The sequence below is a fragment of the Mya arenaria genome, chromosome 17, assembly GCF_026914265.1.
Source record: "Mya arenaria isolate MELC-2E11 chromosome 17, ASM2691426v1".
In the NCBI taxonomy this organism is placed as follows: Eukaryota; Metazoa; Mollusca; class Bivalvia; order Myida; family Myidae; genus Mya; species Mya arenaria.
The window spans coordinates 55,335,519-55,357,929 of NC_069138.1; the positions used below are offsets into that span (position 1 = coordinate 55,335,519).

A 22,411-nucleotide genomic window follows, 5' to 3' on the forward strand; every position below is an offset into this window, starting at 1 on the left:
AATCCTGCTGTGCATTTTTGGAGGTTTTATTATAGAAATGGACCCTAAATGGCCCTGAGCCAATAAACAAATAAACAGGAAGTTAACCCCTACTGTGACATCAGTGCACGCAATATGACCGATCTTGTGATGACGGCGTTTTACAGCATTTGGCCTGACGACCTTATGACAAGTAAATTGGGTTTGATATACACATGTAGTTTGGATCGAGTGTGAACGCATTTGCACGCGGATGTGAATCACTTCCACGCCCATTACTGGATCTATATAGTAATGTTGTCCATTCCGAAGGGCAAAGAGAACGTTCTCTGGACTGTGTTAGAGACGGAAATCTATACCACTGTCTTACGCTCAATATGCAATTTCATATATATTCTAATCAACCTAATCTTTGAAAAGACGAACTAGTGACCATGGTCGATAGAAGTTGTGACTTTAATTTCAAGGGCGTTTACAATGTTTAACTATTGACATTATATGTGGCACATATTTTGTTTTAGTGCTTATATTTAATAAGGGGAGATAACCCGCGCCTTCCTCTCAATATACCTACGTGGTTATTGTGTTATTGGGCTTGCCTTGGTGACCACGTACTTGATTAGGATCAATTAGAATTTTACAAATGAAGTTCTTTGGACAGTCATTGGAGTCATACATAATAGGATATTGTGCTACTGGGTTGGCGCGGTGATCACGTACTTGACTTATGATCTGCAACTTATCATAATTTTACAAATGTAGTTGTTTGGACATTCATACATAAAGGGATATTGTGCTATTGTGCTTGCCTCGTTGACGACGTACTTGACTCAAGATCCGTTACAAAGAGTTTTACTTCTGTAGTTGTTTTCACATTTCTTGGAGTCATACCTACGTGGTTATTGTGTTATTGGGCTCGCCTCAGTGATCACGTACTTGACTTAGGATCCGTTACTAAGAGGTTTACTTTTGTAGTTGTTGTTCGGACATTTGTTGGAGCCATACCTGTTGTTATTGTGTTGTTAGGTTTGCATCGGTGACAACGTTCTTGACCAACGATTACTTACTCAGAGCTTTACTTCTGTAGTTGTCTGCACAGTTGCTGGTCATGCCCTTTCGAATAATGTGTTATTGGGTTTTCCTCGGTGACCACTTGACTAAGGATCTGTATATGACTTAAGTATAGTTGAAAAATTGTCAGGTTCATACTTATGCGTAATTGTTGCATTTGGACTTCTCTCGATGACCTTTTATCTCATTATCCGCTACTGAGAGCTGTTTGAACAGTTGTTTTATATGGGACTGATACACCAAATGGCTTGTCATTATATACACTGATTATTCTACTATTGGAGTTGCATGTGTGGTTACATTCTATTCACTCACAGCGGACAAGTAAATTAATAACATCGAGAGTTAATCAATATTTTATTTGGTACAAAATAGTGACATGTTGATTAAATATAGACAAACGTACATAAGCAGTAAATTTGGCGAATTATATTTATAACAATTTTATACTGAAGTGTTTTATATAAATCAAACATAGTATAAGATATCACTATGTTTTGATAATTTGAATTACGAAAACGGTTTATTTATAGTAAATAATTCAATTTCACTTAGAAATTAAGCTTTTTAGATTGCTCTTCATTCACGCTTTTCTAATGACACACATGTTGCTTCTTTCAATCAAGAATTGTCCTAAAAAAAAGTTCATGAAGTTGTCTTTATTTTACGTTTTCGCAGTCTAAAATTAAGATGAATATAAATTGACTAATCGCAATGAATACAAGAAGGTCAATGATTTATAAAGATGAATCAGATGCAAATCTTACAAAGAATTTCTCTGATAAAATGCCAAATTCGCTACATGTGTCAGAGGCAAAAATGTAGATAAGTTAAACTTAACTAATCGCAATGAATACAAAAAGGTCAATGATTTATAAAAGTAAATCAGAATTTCTCCGGTAGAATGCCCGTTTAGCCAAATGAGTCACACATAGTTAACATACAACATCTTGTTTTCATTATACATGCTTATTTAACATAGTGCGTGCCTGACGCCTGACATGGTTTGTGCGTTGCTAGGTAGTACACGGCACATGCACTTCATAGCGCGGCAAAAGAACGCGTTCTCAATGTACAATAATGTTGGCAGCTTGTTCTGCAACTTTCGATAATGAAATGTAGTACAAATACGATTCAAACATATCAGGTGCAAGGCAGCTGTCAGTCAACTGTCAATCAAATGACGTTAATGAAAGCTTTAAGAACCTATAATTGGTCAAGTAATGTTTTGATTAACGAATTGCAACAGTTTCATTTACAATATTCGAGCATGTTGTCATTTAACATTTGAATGCAGCAAACACATGTATTATTGATATGGCTAAATAATTTAACTAATATACTTCTACATCAAGCACTTTACAACGGCTGTTCTTCTTTCACGAATGCATACATGCATACGATATATGAGAGAGCAAAAATAGCACATGTTTAATATTTATACATGGACATGTATTCTAAATATGTACATGTATATATGAATCGGAGTATGTTGATAACAAGAGCAACTCAATCGGAGGCTATCGCCCGTCTGTTTTTGCCTGGTCGAGCAAGGCATACACCTCGACGTACACAATAGCCAGAGTTATGCGACTTGGCGATGCCGCGCATGGATGTCTTGTCAAAATGCACATATGTACAGTGTATCATGTTTTCATGTAGAGTCGAACCCCGTTGCCTCGAACTCACTTGGCTCGAATTCCTCGATGGCTCGAATTTTTCGAGGCTCAAAGTATTTTCGCCGGTCCCTGCGAGTTCGAGCCAAAGGGGTTGAACTGTAATACGTTAATAACGGGATTTAGGAACTGGTTAACATTAAAGTGCTTGCGCGCAGGCGACAACAACTTCGACACCAAAGGTAGGACGAAACCTCGACGATTGTTCTTCAATTATTGGCTTGTAAAATGTTTTACAATATTTAACACAGTAATATATAAATATGCAAACAAAACATAATGTTCGGCATAAATCGGAACACTTCGGCCATGTCCGCCATATATCGAACCTCGGATGCATGCCGTTTCATTAGTAAAAGTAGTGTGTAGAATTGATATTAATAATAATAATAATAATATCAATTATTTGTAGGGTTTTAACTCGCATTTTTACTAAGTAAAGTGTATTATTGCATTAATAATTACAATTCCTTAGACTTGCACCCTTGCTTAACTGCTGAATTGAAATAACTGCGCGATCTTCTTGGAGCCTAGTTAAATGAAATCATGCTGACATTGTTAACCGTCCATATACATCAGAAGTAACTTTCGCAGGAAAATGGCCGTGGTGCTCCGATTGGCTCGGCATTTACACATACTTTTAACACATCATACCGACACCTTACCGAGAGGTGGAAGCTAAAAGGTTATATCTGCTTCTTTATTTCATGGCACTTACAACCTTATTGCGTTCACCTCTCAATACAGTCTGCGCATTTCTTTTACAAAATAATCCCTTGTATCCCAGCTTATGTTTCATCTAAGACCATAGAAACGGATCTCTTCCGGCCTGGTACGCATTTCTGAAAGGGAATAAGGTGTGAACATCGCGAGTACAGTGATGAGAAGTAGAATAAGAGAACTCGTGGATATAGGCCCCCAACGCTCAAACATTCTTTTAAGCGTAACTGATTTGAGTATCATTATTCAATTAGCAAAATTACTTTCTTAAATATGATTTTATAAAACAAAAAGAAAATTCTTATTGATCTCAAATACTCTTTTTCTTTACAAGCCTCAAAACTCTTTAAAGACAGAACATTATAAAAACACATCCAAATCAAAAATAGTGTGCTGAGCTTGATCCTGTGTTTTCAGGGACATGAGATGTTTCGAGAAATTGGGGCCGAAGATAGAGCACGTAAAGTTAACAGGCTTTCTGGAGCATTGCTACCATACTTTATACGTTTATATATTGAAATACTTTTGGGACATAGGACTATTTTCATGAAAGGCGTTAATGTAAATAAGTCAAACCTAGATACTGATGTAGAAAGTGTTAAACCGGCTTACTCATTAAATGCGTCCACAGGTTCCGGTCGTCTCTGCCACTCCCCGACATACCTGAAACACATATGAAACATGAAGGGACTGTACACCATATTGGCACCAAAAAGGTTTTTTGTCTGTAACGAATCTCAGGACAATTGTTTATTTTTTTTTTTTACTCTTTGATATCATAATTGTAAAAAAATACCAAATTGTAAAAAAAAAAAAATCGAGTCGGGGACCGGGTTCGGTGTCGCCAAAATTACAGTCCAGTGTTGTACCCACTGTGCTACGAAGGCTTACTCTAAACGGTTGGAATATTTAAGCTATATACCTAACTAAGTAATATCACGTGATAAAATCGACTAGCCAATCGCGCATAAGGAATGAAATCTGTTAGGTAGACATGCCTAGTAAAAAAAATAATGAAAGAATACGAAACAAATGCGAAAAATAAATTAATTGTAAACTATGTGGTACTTCAGTGAGTAATGTTCAATGCATTGTACATATCGATAGCAAGTTTTTGTCACTTTTTTTTCGACAATTTTATTTTTTTCGCTATTTCATCATACGAAGTCCCTTTAAAGATGCCACAGTTATACGATCCTGCCTAGATTTTTTGCTTCAGTCTCCTGTATTTTTTTGGTGTCAAATGATTGCTATTTGTTGATATTTATCTATTATTATAAAACTATGTTACATTACAGACCGCTTGACTTCGAAATTGGGAGATAAATCACTGCTTGACTCATGGTAAATTGTACAAGAATATGTATAGTCTGTTTAACGTTAAATAACGAACTTAAACTTTAAGTTAAAGCATATTATTGCATAAATAATGAAGATTCCGAAGAGTATAGTCATTAGACTTTAAGTTAAAGCATATTATTGCATAAATAATGAAGATTCCGAAGAGTATAGTCATTAGACTTAACTGATAATTTGAAATTACTAAGCGATCTACGTGCAGAGTAGTTTAATGTAATGAATTCTGACATTGTAAACCGATCATATGTACTTTTCGATGTAAAATGACCAAGGTATTTTAGAAGAAGAAATTATGATGAGTTCAACAAAAGGTTGCACAATGTACAGATATGGTAAATCTGATGGCAGAGAAGCAGTGACTACCGTCTGTTGTGTAGCATACTGCACTACCTGGTACATATGTACTTACGCGGACCGTCGCAGGTCGTGATGACTCCTCGTTCTTCTCAACGCCCCACCCCCATAACCGTACTCTGACCGTCGGTAAGTATTGGTCCGTGGCAGGAGGGCTTGGTCGTCAACATACCTGTTTGTAAGAAGTGCGACGTAGCGATAGATATACGGGTATGCTAGTACATGATGTCATTGCTTCAATATCACAAAAATGTTTAAGTCAATCAGCAACCTCAATCACAATTGTTTACCACAGAACCACATAGCATGATATTATTATTAGTAGTAGTAATATTTTAATGTTTAAAAAGGGCTTGTTCGCTACGAGCACTCCGCCCATCCTTAATCATTATAATATTACTTCAGGTAATCTAGTACTCAAAATGATGTTAACTGTTACTTAATTGCAAAAGAGCGCAAAAATATAGATACGGCTCATTATGTGAAACAGTGGTATATGATTAACACGAACAAAAGTTTCAATGCTTTTAATTACATGTGTTTATCATTGCTACGATAGACGGGATTGGTCACCAACGTAATGTTGTCAAACCAAGGTTGACCTATCGTACTTCTCAGCCTTACTCCGTCGGTAAGCAGCTTCAATGTTGATAGCTACTCAACACGATCTGTAGTAGGTTATCTCTCTTTGAAATCCTGATTTCAACAATGAATATGATTCAGAATTGGACACGCCTGACACTTATTTTGAAATATTTAAGTAGGTGATTAGATTAAAGAATGTGCGTAACTAACCCATGTAACTCTTGCATTTCTCACTGAGCTAACGCCTTAAAAAGGGTTAAACAAATAAAATAGGTAATTTCCTTAAAGAACATACTTAAAAAGAGTTGTAAAAACTTTCCACTTTAAATGACGCACACAGCGACACTTTCCATTACAGAAAAATGAGTATTGAAATGAGGTATACAAAAGAAAAGTATTACTGTAACCTTATTTAAAAAGTCAGAACATCCACTACTAAAAACAGTAGAAAAAATGTCAAAGCAAAAATGAATAACACAGAATTATATTAAGTAAAAGTCAGAATAACTTAAAATCTTATTGATTGTTGTTTAGATTTTGTTTTATTTCTTCATTTAAATTACCAAAACATGAAAACAAAGCAACACAATAAACCTCAGAATGATCTCCGAAGACATTGTATAATTATGTTGTATTCTTACGCGTACTTATGTTCCCGCCCTTAATGTCATGGGTCGACCTGTGACAGTGAACATGTGCTAATATCATATAAGTTTTTGAGTAATTGCTAAGGTTAAGGGTTTTGCAAGATGGCGACGACAGCGACAACACTAATGTTATAATAATAATGTTTCTTAAAAGAACAAATGAGACATATTGGAAGTAGCCCATTAAACAGCTGTGCCGTGTATACCGTATAATGATTATTGATATATGATGGTTTATTAGCATTTAAAACACTTGTTCACCTGGCCCAAATTCTCGAAACAACTTATTCGTAATAGTCTTAAGTAGCTTATTTCATTAAGTCAAATGTATCACTTAATCTTGATTTTAGTTAAAGAAATTGTTCATCGTGATTATTATGAAAATAATGACCTTTCAAAGTCCAAGATCTCTTAAGAATGTTAACAGTTCACCAATAAACTACACAGAAACAGTTAGCTTATAGCCTTATCCTGTTTTAAGAGACTTTAGATGTTACGAGAGAACGGGCCAGGTGGTTCATCTAAATGTTGAAGTCATAACATAGTTCATAGGTAAGATTTACATATTAGCGCTTATCTCCAAAGCCTGTTACCAATACGGAAAAAAACAGCCGAGAATTTTCGATTCCTTTAAAATTCAGCAATAGAAGTCTTACTTTAGGTAGATCACGTCCTGTTCACGTCGAGGCGCGTCATTGTACACTACTTCGGGTGCTGCGACCGGAACTACAATCGGCTCTTTGTGGAAAACACCGTCCCATCGATTATCGCTGAAAATAATACGTTTAAAGTTTGGTTATGAACTTAATTAAATAAACGGCTTATACCACTGTCGGAGCTAGTATTTGACGTTATAGGGGCGTACCTTAGTGTGTCCTCTTTTGAATTGCGCCATCCCTTAGAACCCAAATATGCATGGGGTGGGGATGGGATACTCCCCAAAGAATATTTAAACACATTTTTGTCCTAAGTGGTGCTTTTTAGGCGTTTGTTTTTTACTTTTTGTTCTATATTGAAATAAAAAGTGAAAATGGACGATTTCAGGGGAGGGGCGCTGGGTGCAGCCCCGCCCTAGACTTGTTAGTGTTTGCAAAACTGGCTCAAACTAGAGCTGTCACAGGAGTAGCTAATACCCCCCAAAAATGCCGCCATACACGCTTACTTGCCAATCATGCTGAGTGACAAAAGTGACAAAAGTGTTGTTGAAGAAAAGTAATAAAATGCGAGTACATATGTCCATAAAATGCAATCAAAACTCCTCTGCTTGAAGTCCATGTACTCATCAACTTGGTTTTTCCATGAAATATATTTAAAACTGTGGTTACTGGTGGCCTTTATTATGAAGAAGACTGTTTATAAACATTTGAAATGGTGTGGTGTTTGTATGCAGTCCATTACAAACAGTACTAGACTGATTCTGAAGCACTTGAAAGTGTTGACCATTAATGCATTGCATGTCAGCAAATTAATGTACGTTCATCATATATGGTTCTTGTACACTCCACTTTCTCACATTGTGCTACACCATCGCATAGAGTTTAATTAATTTCCATTTAGTAGTTTTAAGTGCCGGACAAGAAAAAACAACATAGGGCGATAACTGTAATTAGTTGACATAGTGATACATATAGTTCTTGTGCACTGCACTTCCTCTCGTTGTGCTTTACCATTGTATGATGTTTAGTTAAATATTATCTAAAAGTTTTAAATTACAAGTTATGCTCTGGACAAGGAAGAGTAACAAAGGGCAATAACTCTTAAATCAGCAAAAATAGAGTGATGGTTCTTGTACACTGCACTTCCTCCCATTATGTTATATCATCGTATGACGTTTAATTAAATCAATCCAATAGTTTTCAAGTTATCCTCCGGTCAAGGAAAAATTGCAACCGACCGACCGACTGATCGACCGACCGACCGACCGACCGCCCGACTGACCGACCGACAAACCACAGGTTGACTACAATAAACAAAGAACTTAGTTTGACGGGAGCATAACAATTACGTCTCTAACCTGTAATATCGCTTCTGAGGAGGATAATCACCGCGGCGGTCGAAAGAGTCGTAATAACGCGCCACGTCAAGGGAGCGTGGCTTCTGGTAGTATACTTCCGTTTGCGGGGGAGGAAGAGGCGGAAGTCGTTGCGGAGGTGGAATTGGAAGTGGTTGACGGCTGTACCCTACGTCAAAGGGAGGTGGAACCGTCTTTTCATAAACACTAATATGGAAAATAAATGTTTCAAAAAATGTTAATTGAATAACTTAAAAGTAAATATCATGGCTTCGTCTAAAAGACTAAGATTGAGAAAATTGATGCATTCAACACTTATTAACAAAATAATAAAAGGCTCAAAATTGGCGCTATCCCCACCCACCCCCGCAGCCCCCCATCCCCCAACCACAGAAAAAATTTGAAAAAAAGATAAAAAAAAAAATGAAAAAATAAGAAGGTTAGGAGGGTTTATTACGCTTTCTGTAAAAATTGATTGTCATCATTGTACTGTGGCGCTTAAGTAGTCAGTATATCAGTTTGAATGGGTATAAAGCGTTTTTGTTGTTGTTGTTGTTGTTTTTAAAACATACTTTATAAACGGAAGTTAGTGCCTATTTCGTTAGTAAGATCTGTGACCCAAATCAGGAGTATTTTATGGCCCTATAACTTTTTTGTAAACATGGGCCAATGTGTGTAAATTAGGTTAAGATATTTTAATCAGACGTACTACATTTGTTTTATTTGGCGCTTTAAATCGATCATTACAAAACTCTTATTATGACAATTATGCTCATTATTAGCTTAAGTCAAATTTGAAAAATTAAGCCAGCATTAATATTGCTGTTAGCCTGCAATAGAATATTTTGCAATTTGAAAAATAATTTCTGTTAAAATATATTAAGCCATTTTACTTCAGATAAGAACTGATTTATGATTACTTAAAATACCGACACTTAAAACACACACGGCATAAAGATTACCAGTAAATAATACGATTCGACACATTTTGGGAAAGTACATAATTAAAATATTAAAGTGTCTTCGAAGTCAAGATTATATTGAGTAAACTACCAATAAACTGGGCCAGTCACTGTTTTATATATACAGCTTTACTAACGATTTACTGAAATAAATGTATTTGAAAACTTAAGAAATACTCCCGTCTCATTGAACAAAACATAATGTTGACCACTAATACAGCTTAGTGTTTGTGATTATAGTTTGTCTACTGATCCAGCGTATATGCAAATCCACCGATTTATCTGATTAATAACGGCTGACTGTTGATTAATCCAAACAAAGGAATGGCATATGTGAATAATACCGCCATGCCATTAAATAAAATATAATTTTGAACACTAAGATACGTACGTGTATGGTGGTCTGTCGTCGAAGATTGTCTCTTCGTGAATTATGCGATCCTTGTATGGTCTACGTTTACTAAAAAGAAACATGATGAGAATGTTTAATTTGATCATAATATAGCACACCATGTGGTTTAAAGAGATGAAACAGAATCTTTCCTTAACGTGTAACATATTAATGATGATGATGATGATGATGATGATGATGATGATGATGATGATGATGATGATGATGATGATGATGATGATGATGATGATGATGATGGTGGTGGTCGAGCATAATGAAATTTGATTAGACTTACTAATGTTTATTCCGTTTTGTGCCACAGAAGAGACACGCTATAAAGATGATAATCGCAATAAGAATAAGGCCGGCCACGCCCACACATACTCCTATGATGATCTTCTGCTCGTCTGTCACTGGAAATGAATGGTTAATATCCGCATGTATATATGTTTTAAATATGCCATAATGCGTTCAATCTGAACATGGATTCACATCACATGTGACACAACTTGGATTCATATTACATAGGGCACTACTTGGATTCATATTACAAAGGGCACTACTTGGATTCATATTACATAGGGCACTACTTGGATTCATATTACATAGGGCACTACTTGGATTCATATTACATAGGGCACTACTTGGATTCATATTACATAGGGCACTACTTGGATTCATATTACATAGGGCACTACTTGGATTCATATTACAAAGGGCACTACTTGGATTCATATTACATAGGGCACTACTTGGATTCATATTACAAAGGGCACTACTTGGATTCATATTACATAGGGCACTACTTGGATTCATATTACATAGGGCACTACTTGGATTCATATTACATAGGGCACTACTTGGATTCATATTACAAAGGGCACTACTTGGATTCATATTACAAAGGGCACTACTTGGATTCATATTACATAGGGCACTACTTGGATTCATATTACATAGGGCACTACTTGGATTCATATTACATAGGGCACTACTTGGATTCATATTACATAGGGCACTACTTGGATTCATATTACAAAGGGCACTACTTGGATTCATATTACATAGGGCACTACTTGGATTCATATTACAAAGGGCACTACTTGGATTCATATTACATAGGGCACTACTTGGATTCATATTACATAGGGCACTACTTGGATTCATATTACATAGGGCACTACTTGGATTCATATTACATGTGACACAACTTGGATTCATATTACATAGGGCACTACTTGGATTCATATTACAAAGGGCACTACTTGGATTCATATTACATAGGGCACTACTTGGATTCATATTACATAGGGCACTACTTGGATTCATATTACAAAGGGCACTACTTGGATTCATATTACATAGGGCACTACTTGGATTCATATTACATAGGGCACTACTTGGATTCATATTACATAGGGCACTACTTGGATTCATATTACATAGGGCACTACTTGGATTCATATTACATAGGGCACTACTTGGTTTCATATTATATAGGGCACCACTTGGATTCATACTACATAGGGCACTACTTGGCTTCATATTACATAGGACACTATTTGGTTTCATATTACACATGACACTACTTGGATTCATATAACATATGACACTACTTGGATTCATATAACAAATGGCAATACTTGGATTCATATTATACGTGACACTACTTGGGTTCATAATATATATGACACTGCTTGGATTCATATTATTTATGGCACTACTTGGATTCATATTATATATGACACTACTTGGATTCATACAACAAATGACACAACTTGGATTCATATGACATATGTCACTACCTGGATTCATATAACATATGACACTACTTTGATTCATATATTAAATGACTCAACTTGGAATCATATAACAAATGACACTACTTGGATTCATATGACATATGTCACTACCTGGATTCATATAACATATGACACTACTTTGATTCATATATTAAATGACTCAACTTGGAATCATATAACAAATGACACTACTTGGATTCATATTACATGTAACACTACTTTGAATCATACTACAAATTACACTACTTGGATTCATATTAAATATGACACTACTTGGATTCATATAACAAATGACTCTACTTGATTTATATTATATATGACACTGCTTAGATGCATATTACATATGACATATCTTGGATGTATATTACAAATGACTCAACTTGGATGCATATAACAAATAACACTACTTGGATTGATATTATATATGACACTACTTGGATACATATTATATATGACACTACTTGGATTCATATAATATATGACACTACTTGGATTCATATAACAAATGACACTACTTGGATTCATATTGCATATGACACTACTTGGATTCATATTACATATGTAACTACTTGTATGCATATTACATATGACATATCTTGGATGCATATTACAAATGACACTACTTGGATTCATATTTTATATGTGGCACAACTTGAATTCATATTATATATGGCACTACTTGGATTGATATTATATATGACACTACTTGGATTCATATTATTTATGATACTACTTGGATTCATATAACAAATGACACTACTTGGATTCATATTATATATGACACTACTTGGATGCATATTATATATGACACTACTTGGATTCATATTATATATGACACTAATTGGATTCATATTATATTTGACACTACTTGGATTCATATAACAAATAACACTTCTTGGATTCATATTACATATGCCACAACTTGGATTCATATAACATATGACATTACTTGGATTCATATAACATATGACACTACTTGGATTCATATAACATATGCCACTACTTGGATTCATATAACATATGACACTACTTGGATTCATATAACATATGACACTACTTGGATTCATATAACATATGCCACTACTTGGATTCATATAACATATGACACTACTTGGATTCATATAACATATGACACTACTTGGATCATATTACAAATTGATTCTTATTACATATGACACCACTTGGAATCATCTAACGTATGACACTACTTGGATTCATATAACATATGACACTACTTGGATCATATTACATATGGATCCTTATTATATGTGGCACAACTTGGAATCATCTAACGTATGACACTACTTGGATTCATATAACATATGACACTACTTGGATCATATTACATATGGATCCTTATTACATGTGGCACAACTTGGATTCATATAACCTTTATGACTTAGATCGTGAAATTGTTCTATAAATAATGTTGAACTCGGCTTGGCCATCTTGTCAATGAGCGTTCGACAAATTATCGTAATATCTCGAGTTATATAGTTGAATACTAATGGAGTGGATGCAATCGAAATAACTTTTTTGATTGAAGTGAACATGCTCTTACCTTTTAAGTTAAGCTATTTATTTCGAAACACATTTAAACGCAACCAAGAATAAAGGTTTCAGGTTTCAAAAAATCGATCGCATGATATGTTCAGCCTTAAAATGTAAGCTTTTTCATAGATTATTTTAATCGACTTACATGCCATGATTTACTCAATATTTCAGAAACGCTAATGAAGGTTCATTATAGTTGCTATGTGTTGAATCAATTTGTTCCCCTCCCCGATAGTTGAGTTACGCTGGGTTTGGAGGGACAAGTATCGAAAATCTGGAAATAAAGAGCATAAGATGTAGTAAGACAGTTCTAGAAAAAAGCACATGCACATTTCGTAAATTCTGTAAACAAGCAAATACATTGATGACGCAGGAGTTTGCGAGATGCTAATTTCTGTATATTGCGTAGCTTGATGAAAATGAAGAGTTAAAAATTGTACCAAATGTCAGGATATTCGAAGTCGGGGCAAACATAATATGTATGCATGGACGATTTTAAAAGTACATATATAATCCATTAGTTTTATTTCTTTGTTTCATCAGATAATAGGAACAAAAGCATTTTACTGTTGTTGCTTTGCAACGAAAACTTGGCTTGATGGATAAAAGTACACTGATCTCCAAATAGACAATTGAAAATTAACTGTAGGGACAGAAAAACAACAACAGTTAAGTAGATTCTACAATGTTGACTTGGCCTAATAAATAAAACGTACATTTAGAAGCTTTAAACTGATCTCCCACGGGCAATTTACATTGGAGTAATTAATGTTTACTATTATCGGATTTAGGATTATATTTATCTGAACCATTCAATGACGGTATGACATTATCCTCATATATATGACTCACCAAATATCGAATATTTAGACACGCGTTATTAATTTCAATTTTGATCTCAAAGGCGTTTCCCAATACGAAGACAAACATGATGTATTTATATGTTCACGCCAGATACTGGTGACTATGTGCATAGACTACACGACAAGGTTTAAGCTGAAGAGCCTTAGAAGGGTGCTGCAACTTGCCCGTTTCTGGAAGTACCCTTCTACTCTCTTGAAGACCAACATGTGCACCCTCCTGCCTTCATAGAAATCAATGCTTTTGATATTCTAATATGGCATTTGTTTATTTTTAAAACATATCATATGAGTATACATACATAAAAAACTGAATACTTTGGTAGTTAAAACATAAAAGAACACAAATTAAACACAAATTCTATCACTTTCTGTCAAATTGGGAAGATAATTCCTCATGGCCTATACCGTGTGCCCTTTCCACCCCTTAAAACCTGCCCCTTATCTACAGCACCCTGCCCTTCTGCAATTTCTCAAGATTAAGCAAGATACTTTTTGGGTAACGATAGTGTGATTGTAGGTATTCTAAACCTACATCAATCATAATATACGACAACAGGGCAACACCATCTGGAGCCCATTATTTTACGAACATATATATAATGTCTTATATGAGGTCACTTTAGACAGAGTTAAACAGTTAACTAGCAGGCGGACTAATACTAGACAGACATACGCGGCTAAGTAGGTGTACCGCCCGACAAGTATACGTACACAATAAAATTACAAAATATATTTTCTGTTTTTAGATATCTTAATATACATCACTACATCACAACATCTGTACACTTATCTTGTTCTCCTAGTGTCCAATATACATACTCCACAAAACAAATTAAACAAGACATATCTTACAATATCAACACCAAATTAATACATACGACGAGTATAATACATCCAGGTACACATGTATTACCAGTGGCAATGTTTACAACCGGGTATCGTTATATGGTACAAGAGAATTTCACCTTATAAAATGACACATGGTCTGGGGTCAACTATCGAGTTGTGGTTACTCAGGTGTGAACATGAAATGCTGATTATTTGACCAAAGCATTAGCCATTGTGTGTATTAGGCCAAGGCATTGTAATCGTCGTTATGATGGTTTTGAATGAGGATATCTCCCTATTAGTATTTTGAAAACGCTTAATTTATCTATTTTCAAATGCAATAGGAACAAACTAAAAGCGTATATTACTTTCTATCATTTAAGAATTCCAAGAAAACTACCAACCACGCGTTTTTTTTTGCAAACGTGCTGCCACCGCGGGGGAAATTGCGTCATCTCGGGAAATCGCGGCTTAATATTCCGCGGGAGCCAACCTGGTGGTGCGCGTCATCGCCGCGATCATCTCTGCTACCGCGTACGACAATATGCACGCGTAAAATCGCCGCGATACGACTTACCACGATTTTTCGAACAAGGTGACAGTTGCGTCTTCATACTTTCTCATTTGCAAAGTATAGTTTTTAGGGAGCAAACTACACTTTGAGTACGAACCAAGCTTTAATAAAACTGGCTAGAAGTATGCATATAGGACGGGAGTAAAGAAAACGCCTTCAGAAAAATGACAGCTACCTTAATAACCGTAAACTAACAGTTCGCAGCGCCGCGTATCAAGGTGGCTCAAGGCGGTGGAACGTGGTGGAAGAACGCGGTGAGCATTATGCTTCAATTGCCGCGTATGGTGAAAATTAGATTAACAAGATAATGTCCGCGGTAAGGAAATGTGGCGCTGCGATGTGCAAAAAACGCGTGGTTGGTAGTGTATAATTAATTTTTTATCATAACTAACTTTTGATAAAAATAAATAAAAATAAGATTAGCTTTGTTTTGTATGTAGGCGTTTTAGTAAATGAGACTTGAATGTATAAAAACATCTTGAAAGATATTTCCACATACAATACTTTAAAATGATCTTTAGTTTTCACGATATTGTACAACATGTTTGTAGATAATATATTGCAGAATTATTCATTTTGTTCTTCCATGCATGTAATATTTGTTTTGTGTTTATACCTATGAGCTGTAAATGCATAAGTCTAATAAATATTCTGTCCTATTATGTATACATAAAAGCCTTGATCGCTATATGGTTTTAAATTTGCCAATCAAAAAAATTGTAAAAACTATTTTTTCACAATAATGGGCTTTAATTGAATAAATCAAGTATTCTTCATAAAAAGGAATAACTTTATATACATATTTATAATACCCGCCGTGTTTATCAAAAAAGCTTTTACCGTAATGTAAATTATATAAAAACTTTTTTTTTAACATACTATGTAGATGCAAGCGCGGGATGGGGAGATGGGACACTCTATAGCTATAAAACCTATCACGGTCATGTATAGCTACAAACAGTTGCGAAAACTGAGCAACGAACTGAGTACACGATAAACCAGATTTGATACAGGTATCATATCAGTTAGACTCATTTTATGTTCTTTCAGCTCAATATTATATAGTTGACCGATAACTATACTCCCTAAAAAGAAGGCTCTTCAAAACTAATAAAAACACAAACGTTTGAACGGCCTTAACTTTTGGCCATCCCCACCCACTTTTGAACTGTAAGGACCATAAGAGTGAGCATGTATTAACTATATCGGTGAAGCAAACGCCTGCAGGGTAACAGCAAAACCTCTCTGATGGTTTCTTTAGTAGAGCATGTACATCGTTTTCTATTACACCGGATAGGAATTTCCGGTGAATCCAGCCGTGCTGGAAAATCCATCTGGCATCCCCCATGCCAGATGAGTCACGCGCTGTGACGCAATACTTACAATATTCATTTCTTTTATTTTACACTCTTTGTAACCATAATTATGAGAATTCAATACATGAGTTCCATAAACATTAACTTTACAAAAAATACACCTTCAAAACAAAACAAAATAACCCTTAAAAGACGTGATACTGAAGGAACTTCTTGACGTATGCAGTGAATAAAAATTAGTGCGCATCATGAGTCAGTAAACATCAACGCACGCGCTTTTTGGTGAAAATACAAAAATGCGCTTTTCCATGTGTTTTTTTTTTCACAAAAAAAATGTAATCGAAGGTGTGCTAGGAAAAATATCTATCATGTGTTTGCGTTCCGGATAGAAAAATCCGACCCTCGGGCACGCTGCGTGGCCGGTAACTCGGCAAGCCTCGTTACCTGGCAACGCAGGTGCCCTCGGGTCGGATTTTTCTATCCGGAACGGAAACACATGACAGATATTATTAGTCTTTATTACTGAAGACACGTGTATGCGCCGGACTACAGCAGTCATCGTTTGCAAGTTTAGTGATAAAGTCAAGTAACCCACTATCATTGTCTAGGTCCTGTTACTTGACACAAAATTACTCGACGATGTGTTTGATGTCGATAATGACAAAAAGAGATGAGAGCTTGTACAAAGCGATCTTTTCGTATCACGCGTACGTGACCTCACTTTGCAAACAACTTACATTCTTTTTAAGTGAAGTTTTTTGTGTGTGTATATTGCTGTGTTTGACAGCCAAAATATTTAAATATGTTTTGTTTCAGTGTTCCAGTGCACTAGAAAAGCAGCTATGTTATGCAACATATGACGTCGTTAATGGCGTCCTCTCAGGAGAAGTAGCTCTTTGTCCCTCCCAGGAAGCTATCTTTGAGTATGCCCGTCCAGCTGTATACTTTCTATTAGTTCGAAGTACAAATCTGCAGTTGGAAATGCAAATACATTTATCATTTAGTATACCCTACACACCTTACGACACTACCTTTCCTATAGAGTCTGATAATGTTTGGTAAAAACGTCAAGGCTTCTTTGTTTTTCTTTTCGGACAAAGGAGTCAAATTTAACCAATGCATATTAATTTTATTACACATATCAAGCTGAATGACGCTCCAATGGCATTGATAGAAACTACACTCCGGGAATATTCAGAACTGCAACCAAATGCTATTACATCAAGAGATCTAACGACGTCAAGCAAGTTTCGAATGCCAATGCAGCGCTTCAGAATGGATGTAGACTTTTTGCAAGTTGGCCTACGAAAAAACACGAATGGTGGCGAATGACGAATACTTCCGAAGGAACCTCATCAAATTTCCCAACAACGACTTTCCAAACTTGACATATTTCAAAACATTTTATCTTAGAATATATACCCTCAGCATTGGGCAACATAAACGGTACGTTTAATTTGAATTTCAGTTATAATATTTCGATCATTTCTGGAAATGACCTGTTACAGAATTTGTCCATATGTGCTCATCAGAAGGCAAATGATAATAAAGTGGTTGGAACAAATCATTTCATACGTTATCTGCTCATTCCCGCACTTGGCAAGATTAGTTATATTCCATAACCATATACTTAGCAAACACAGTGGATTCTACCATAACGAACACCAGATACTATTACAAATGTACCAAGGCTCGAACTCGACCTAACATATCGCCTCGTCATGTCGCACGCAGTGACGTCACAATATGAACGCATTGGTGCAAACCAACCGGCTTGGGTACACGTGACATCCGCTTTGCTATGTTCCTTCTAGCACGTCTCCCTCTCTATCCCGCTCTACCCCCCCCCCTCTCTCTCTCTCTCTTCCTCTCTCTCTCTCTCTCTCTCTCTCTCTCTCTCTCTCTCTCTCATGGCATCATTTGTTTTCCTCTTATTTTTCAAAATGATAAACTACATGGAGATGGTGTTCCGTTCGAGTGAATAGTTTTTCCTAACATTTTGTTTTAATTAACTGTTCTTGTTTCATGATTTCACAACAATAAAGGTGTAAGTATTTTAAACGTAAATCCTTTGACCGAACCAGTTAGACAATCCCATTATGGAACCACCATGTCAACAAACATTCTAGCAAAGAATCATTTACACACACCTTGAATTTAAACAAAAACACAACCTTGCCTAGTTTGCATTTAGTTCAAACTTTCTTTATTTTACAGCGTTTGCAAACAAATTATAACAACATTATATTAATTACTATCGTTAGGACGATGTTACGAATGAGTGTGGTCCCGTGTTTCTGAGGGGACCGGTGTACCCGGAGAGGACCCAATTATCCGGCTTGATGACCACAAACCTAACTGCCATGCCCCGAGGTCGGAAATCGAACAAGGGACGCTTTTGTGAGAAGCGAGGGCGCACACCATTATTTTAATGTCGCATATAGATTTAATGCTCCGTTTTCTTGTGGGAACAGAGAGCATACTTTTCCGGACGATATTTGGTGTATGTACATTAGACATATCGCAGAATACAACTTAAATGTAGCTTATTATATGTTGTTTGTACATGTGAGTTCATGTGATCTTATACTATGTTGGTTGGCCCACTTATCATCTTCAGTGAATACTATGAGCAGGCTATCTTAATTAATGTGTCAAAACCAGTATTCACTCTGCCGTTAAGGTAGCTCATTTGGCTGTATTCGTAAGCATCAGAGGGTGATATAATACAAAGGAGTGCGTGGGAATATCGTATGTCAAAACGAAATTTTGAATAATAAATTGGTAGATTCAACCATTTACTCTGTACCTTATTTTCGCTCCAGACAAAGTGAATGGAGTTTCGTACATGAAAATTTGTTTAAAGGTATTGGTATGAATTCGGGTTCTCTCTCACTGACATTTGTGGCAATGTTTTATTCCATGACAAGTTAAAGACAGTTGTCTTGATACAGAAGTAGTTAATGGTATTTATCCGGGTTACTCAAGGGTGTCTTATTTCAGAAATATTTAAAGGCAGCGGTCGTTGCCTATGATTATTTAAAGGCAGTTGTATCAATGCAAATATACTTAAATACATCCGTCTTAAAGCTGCACTCTCACAGTTATACCATTTTTACAACTTTTTTTTTTGTCCTGGAATGAGGAAATTTTAGAATTTTCGAGTAATTATCTGAAAAATAATGATAAAAGATTGCTATTCAACTATCTATTACTTACCTCGTATGACCGATCTTTTTAAACGTTTATTATCTCGATGGATCTAATAATTTAAACGTTTATTACCTCGATTCATTCAGCATTTGAAACGTTTATTACCTCGATGGATCTACCGATTTTAATGTTTAATACTTCGATGGATCTAGCATTTAAAACGTTTATTACCTTGATGGATCTAACAATTTTAACGTTTATTACCTCGATCGATCTAATAATTTTAACGTTTGTTACCTCGATCGATCTAATAATTTTAACGTTTATTACCTCGATGGATCTAATAATTTTAACGTTTATTACCTCGATCGATCTAATAATTTTAACGTTTATTACCTCGATCGATCTAATAATTTTAACGTTTATTACCTCGATCGATCTAATAATTTAAACGTTTATTATCTCGATGGATTGAGCAATTTTAACGTTTATTACCTTGATGGATCTAACAATTTTAACGTTTATAACCTCAATGAATCTATTAATTTAAACGTTTATTACCTCGATGGATCGAGCATTTGAAACATGTATTATCTCGATGGATCAAGCATTTGAAACGATTATTACCGCGGTGGATATAGTAATTTAAACATGTATTACCTCGATGGATCTTACAATTTAAACGTTTATAACCCGGATGGACGTTATAACGTTATTGTGTCAACAATTTTAAAAGTCTTTAATTTCGCTGAGTTGAGCATTTTAAACGTCTTAAACTTTTATCTATACTTTAATGATATTACGGATCATTTAAGCGCAGTTATGACCAAGTTCAAATCTGGGATTAACTCAGCTTCTTTTTGGAGATGTATAATATATAGCACAACATGATGTCTCAGCAAATTTGAGTCATAAATTTCTAATAAAATGTTTCGCACTATAATGGTTTCTCAAATATCTCTCGTATGTCGATGGCGAACACGTTGTAACTTAAAACCGACATCTGTTATTACCATGTTAAAAGAACATGTTCACTGATTTTATGCTGGCATTTCTTTTAGATTGTTGAAATGCCAGATATTCATTTGTACATAATTTAATGATTCGAAGCCTAAGGTATTTCAATTTTCAATAGCGTTACTGAGGATTTTCGACAAAATAGAGCATCTTTGTCACATTTTCCAATTAATTGAGCTAATTTGAATTTACGTAGATATGTTATCATTGCTACAAGCATTTTGTTCATATTTGTTCAAAATAAAAAACAGCGATGTTCACCCTATTGAACATGAACGAGTTCGTTTAAAGTTTAAAGGTATATAGTTTAAATGATATATAAAGTCAAGTTTGTTCATAACACTTTGCCAAGAAACCAGACAGCAAGGTTGGTTGATAAGAGGGGGTAGGGAGGAGAGCTTATTTACCCTCGTCATAAGCTTACCTCCACCCCGGTCCATGTAGGTTTTATTTCATTATGCTTAACATCTCTTACAGTAAATTTTATATGGATATAGCAATTTAGTACCTATGAAAGGTGTGGTGATGCTGTATACACTGTATCAAGCAATAATAGGAAAGAGAAAGATTTAAAATCTAGTCTCAGCGTCTGTTTAAACGTAAACATAGTACATAAAACCGATCATTGAAAACTGGTTAAAATAACCATTGAGTTGATATGGTATAAAGATTAAAGAAACATGAAATGAATCATTGGAAACACAAATTACACGTACTCGAAGTTCAAGGGTTGTCTTTGAGTATTTAAATATAAGGTATTGATTACATTTTGTAACCAGTTGAAGACAATCATAAGCTGAACTCGCTTAGTCTCTTGTCTAGCTCTATCGAATAATAATAGTTCTCTTTCAAAACTACATGCCTTTAACACATGCGTATAGATTAACAAATATTTGCAATAGTAAACTTGTTCAAATATAATTAAATACTACTCTTTCTGAAATACGAACTTAACGAAAGGTTTAACCAACGTAAAAATAACTATATAAACAATAATAAATTGAAAATGTAAAAAACACTTACCTACTCAGCTTTAAATTCCAAAATACGAGTGTAAATAGCCGATAGTGTTACTATTGAGATACAACTTAATGTAAGTCCATTAAAGATTTTTACGCCCAGTGGGTATTGGGTGTGTCACACTTCGCTGACGCTAGTTCATTTTGATGGGAGTAGATATTTACTTCTGTATACAATTGAACGATTTTCACAACTATGGGTAAAGAATGTGACGAGTAGAATAAGCCAATACTGATAGCATGTATATATGTTATTTATATCATTCAGACGGCTATATACAAACTTTTTTCAATTTTTTTCTTATTGGTTTAAGTTTGGATAGTTTAGTCATTTGAACACGATTTTTGTACAATTAATCATAAGATTTCTTTAAAGTTAAGGCTTTAATTTAAGTAACGTGTATTAATATACTCGTATTGTGGAATATTCCAATATTAATGACCTTAAGGGGAGTCCGCATGTTTAAGTTGCATGCCCTTTAACGCCGACTATTCGATCAGTCCCTGTTGTTTTAAATACAATTCGTAGG

At 35.2% G+C, this 22,411-nt stretch overlaps 1 protein-coding gene across 2 annotated transcripts; it reads right to left on the reverse strand.

The window, feature by feature from the left end:
- Positions 1 to 1,390: 1,390 nt before the first annotated feature.
- Positions 1,391 to 22,064, reverse strand: LOC128222971 (uncharacterized). 2 transcript variants are annotated; one of them, XM_052932168.1, is made up of 9 exons: positions 21,890 to 22,064; positions 13,257 to 13,385; positions 10,051 to 10,168; positions 9,756 to 9,824; positions 8,406 to 8,609; positions 7,048 to 7,161; positions 5,215 to 5,331; positions 4,059 to 4,109; positions 1,391 to 3,568 (listed from the first exon to the last, which is right to left on the reverse strand). In XM_052932168.1, the coding sequence occupies exons 2-9, from the start codon at positions 13,261 to 13,263 to the stop codon at positions 3,526 to 3,528; spliced, it is 723 nt and encodes a 240-aa protein (XP_052788128.1). In that variant the 5' UTR covers positions 13,264 to 13,385; positions 21,890 to 22,064; the 3' UTR covers positions 1,391 to 3,525. The 2 variants fall into 2 exon arrangements, with proteins under 2 accessions (XP_052788128.1, XP_052788127.1); XM_052932167.1 differs by having other exon boundaries at positions 21,886 to 22,064.
- Positions 22,065 to 22,411: the final 347 nt, after the last annotated feature.

Bases quoted from the DNA above. Each gene is read 5' to 3' on its own strand.
- LOC128222971 (XM_052932168.1), bottom strand. The intron at 7,162-8,405 runs GTTAGAGACGTA...TATTATTTTCAG, and splicing joins CCTCAGAAGCGATATTACAG to CGATAATCGATGGGACGGTG. The intron at 4,110-5,214 runs GTAAGTACATAT...TATGTGTTTCAG, and splicing joins CACGACCTGCGACGGTCCGC to GTATGTCGGGGAGTGGCAGA.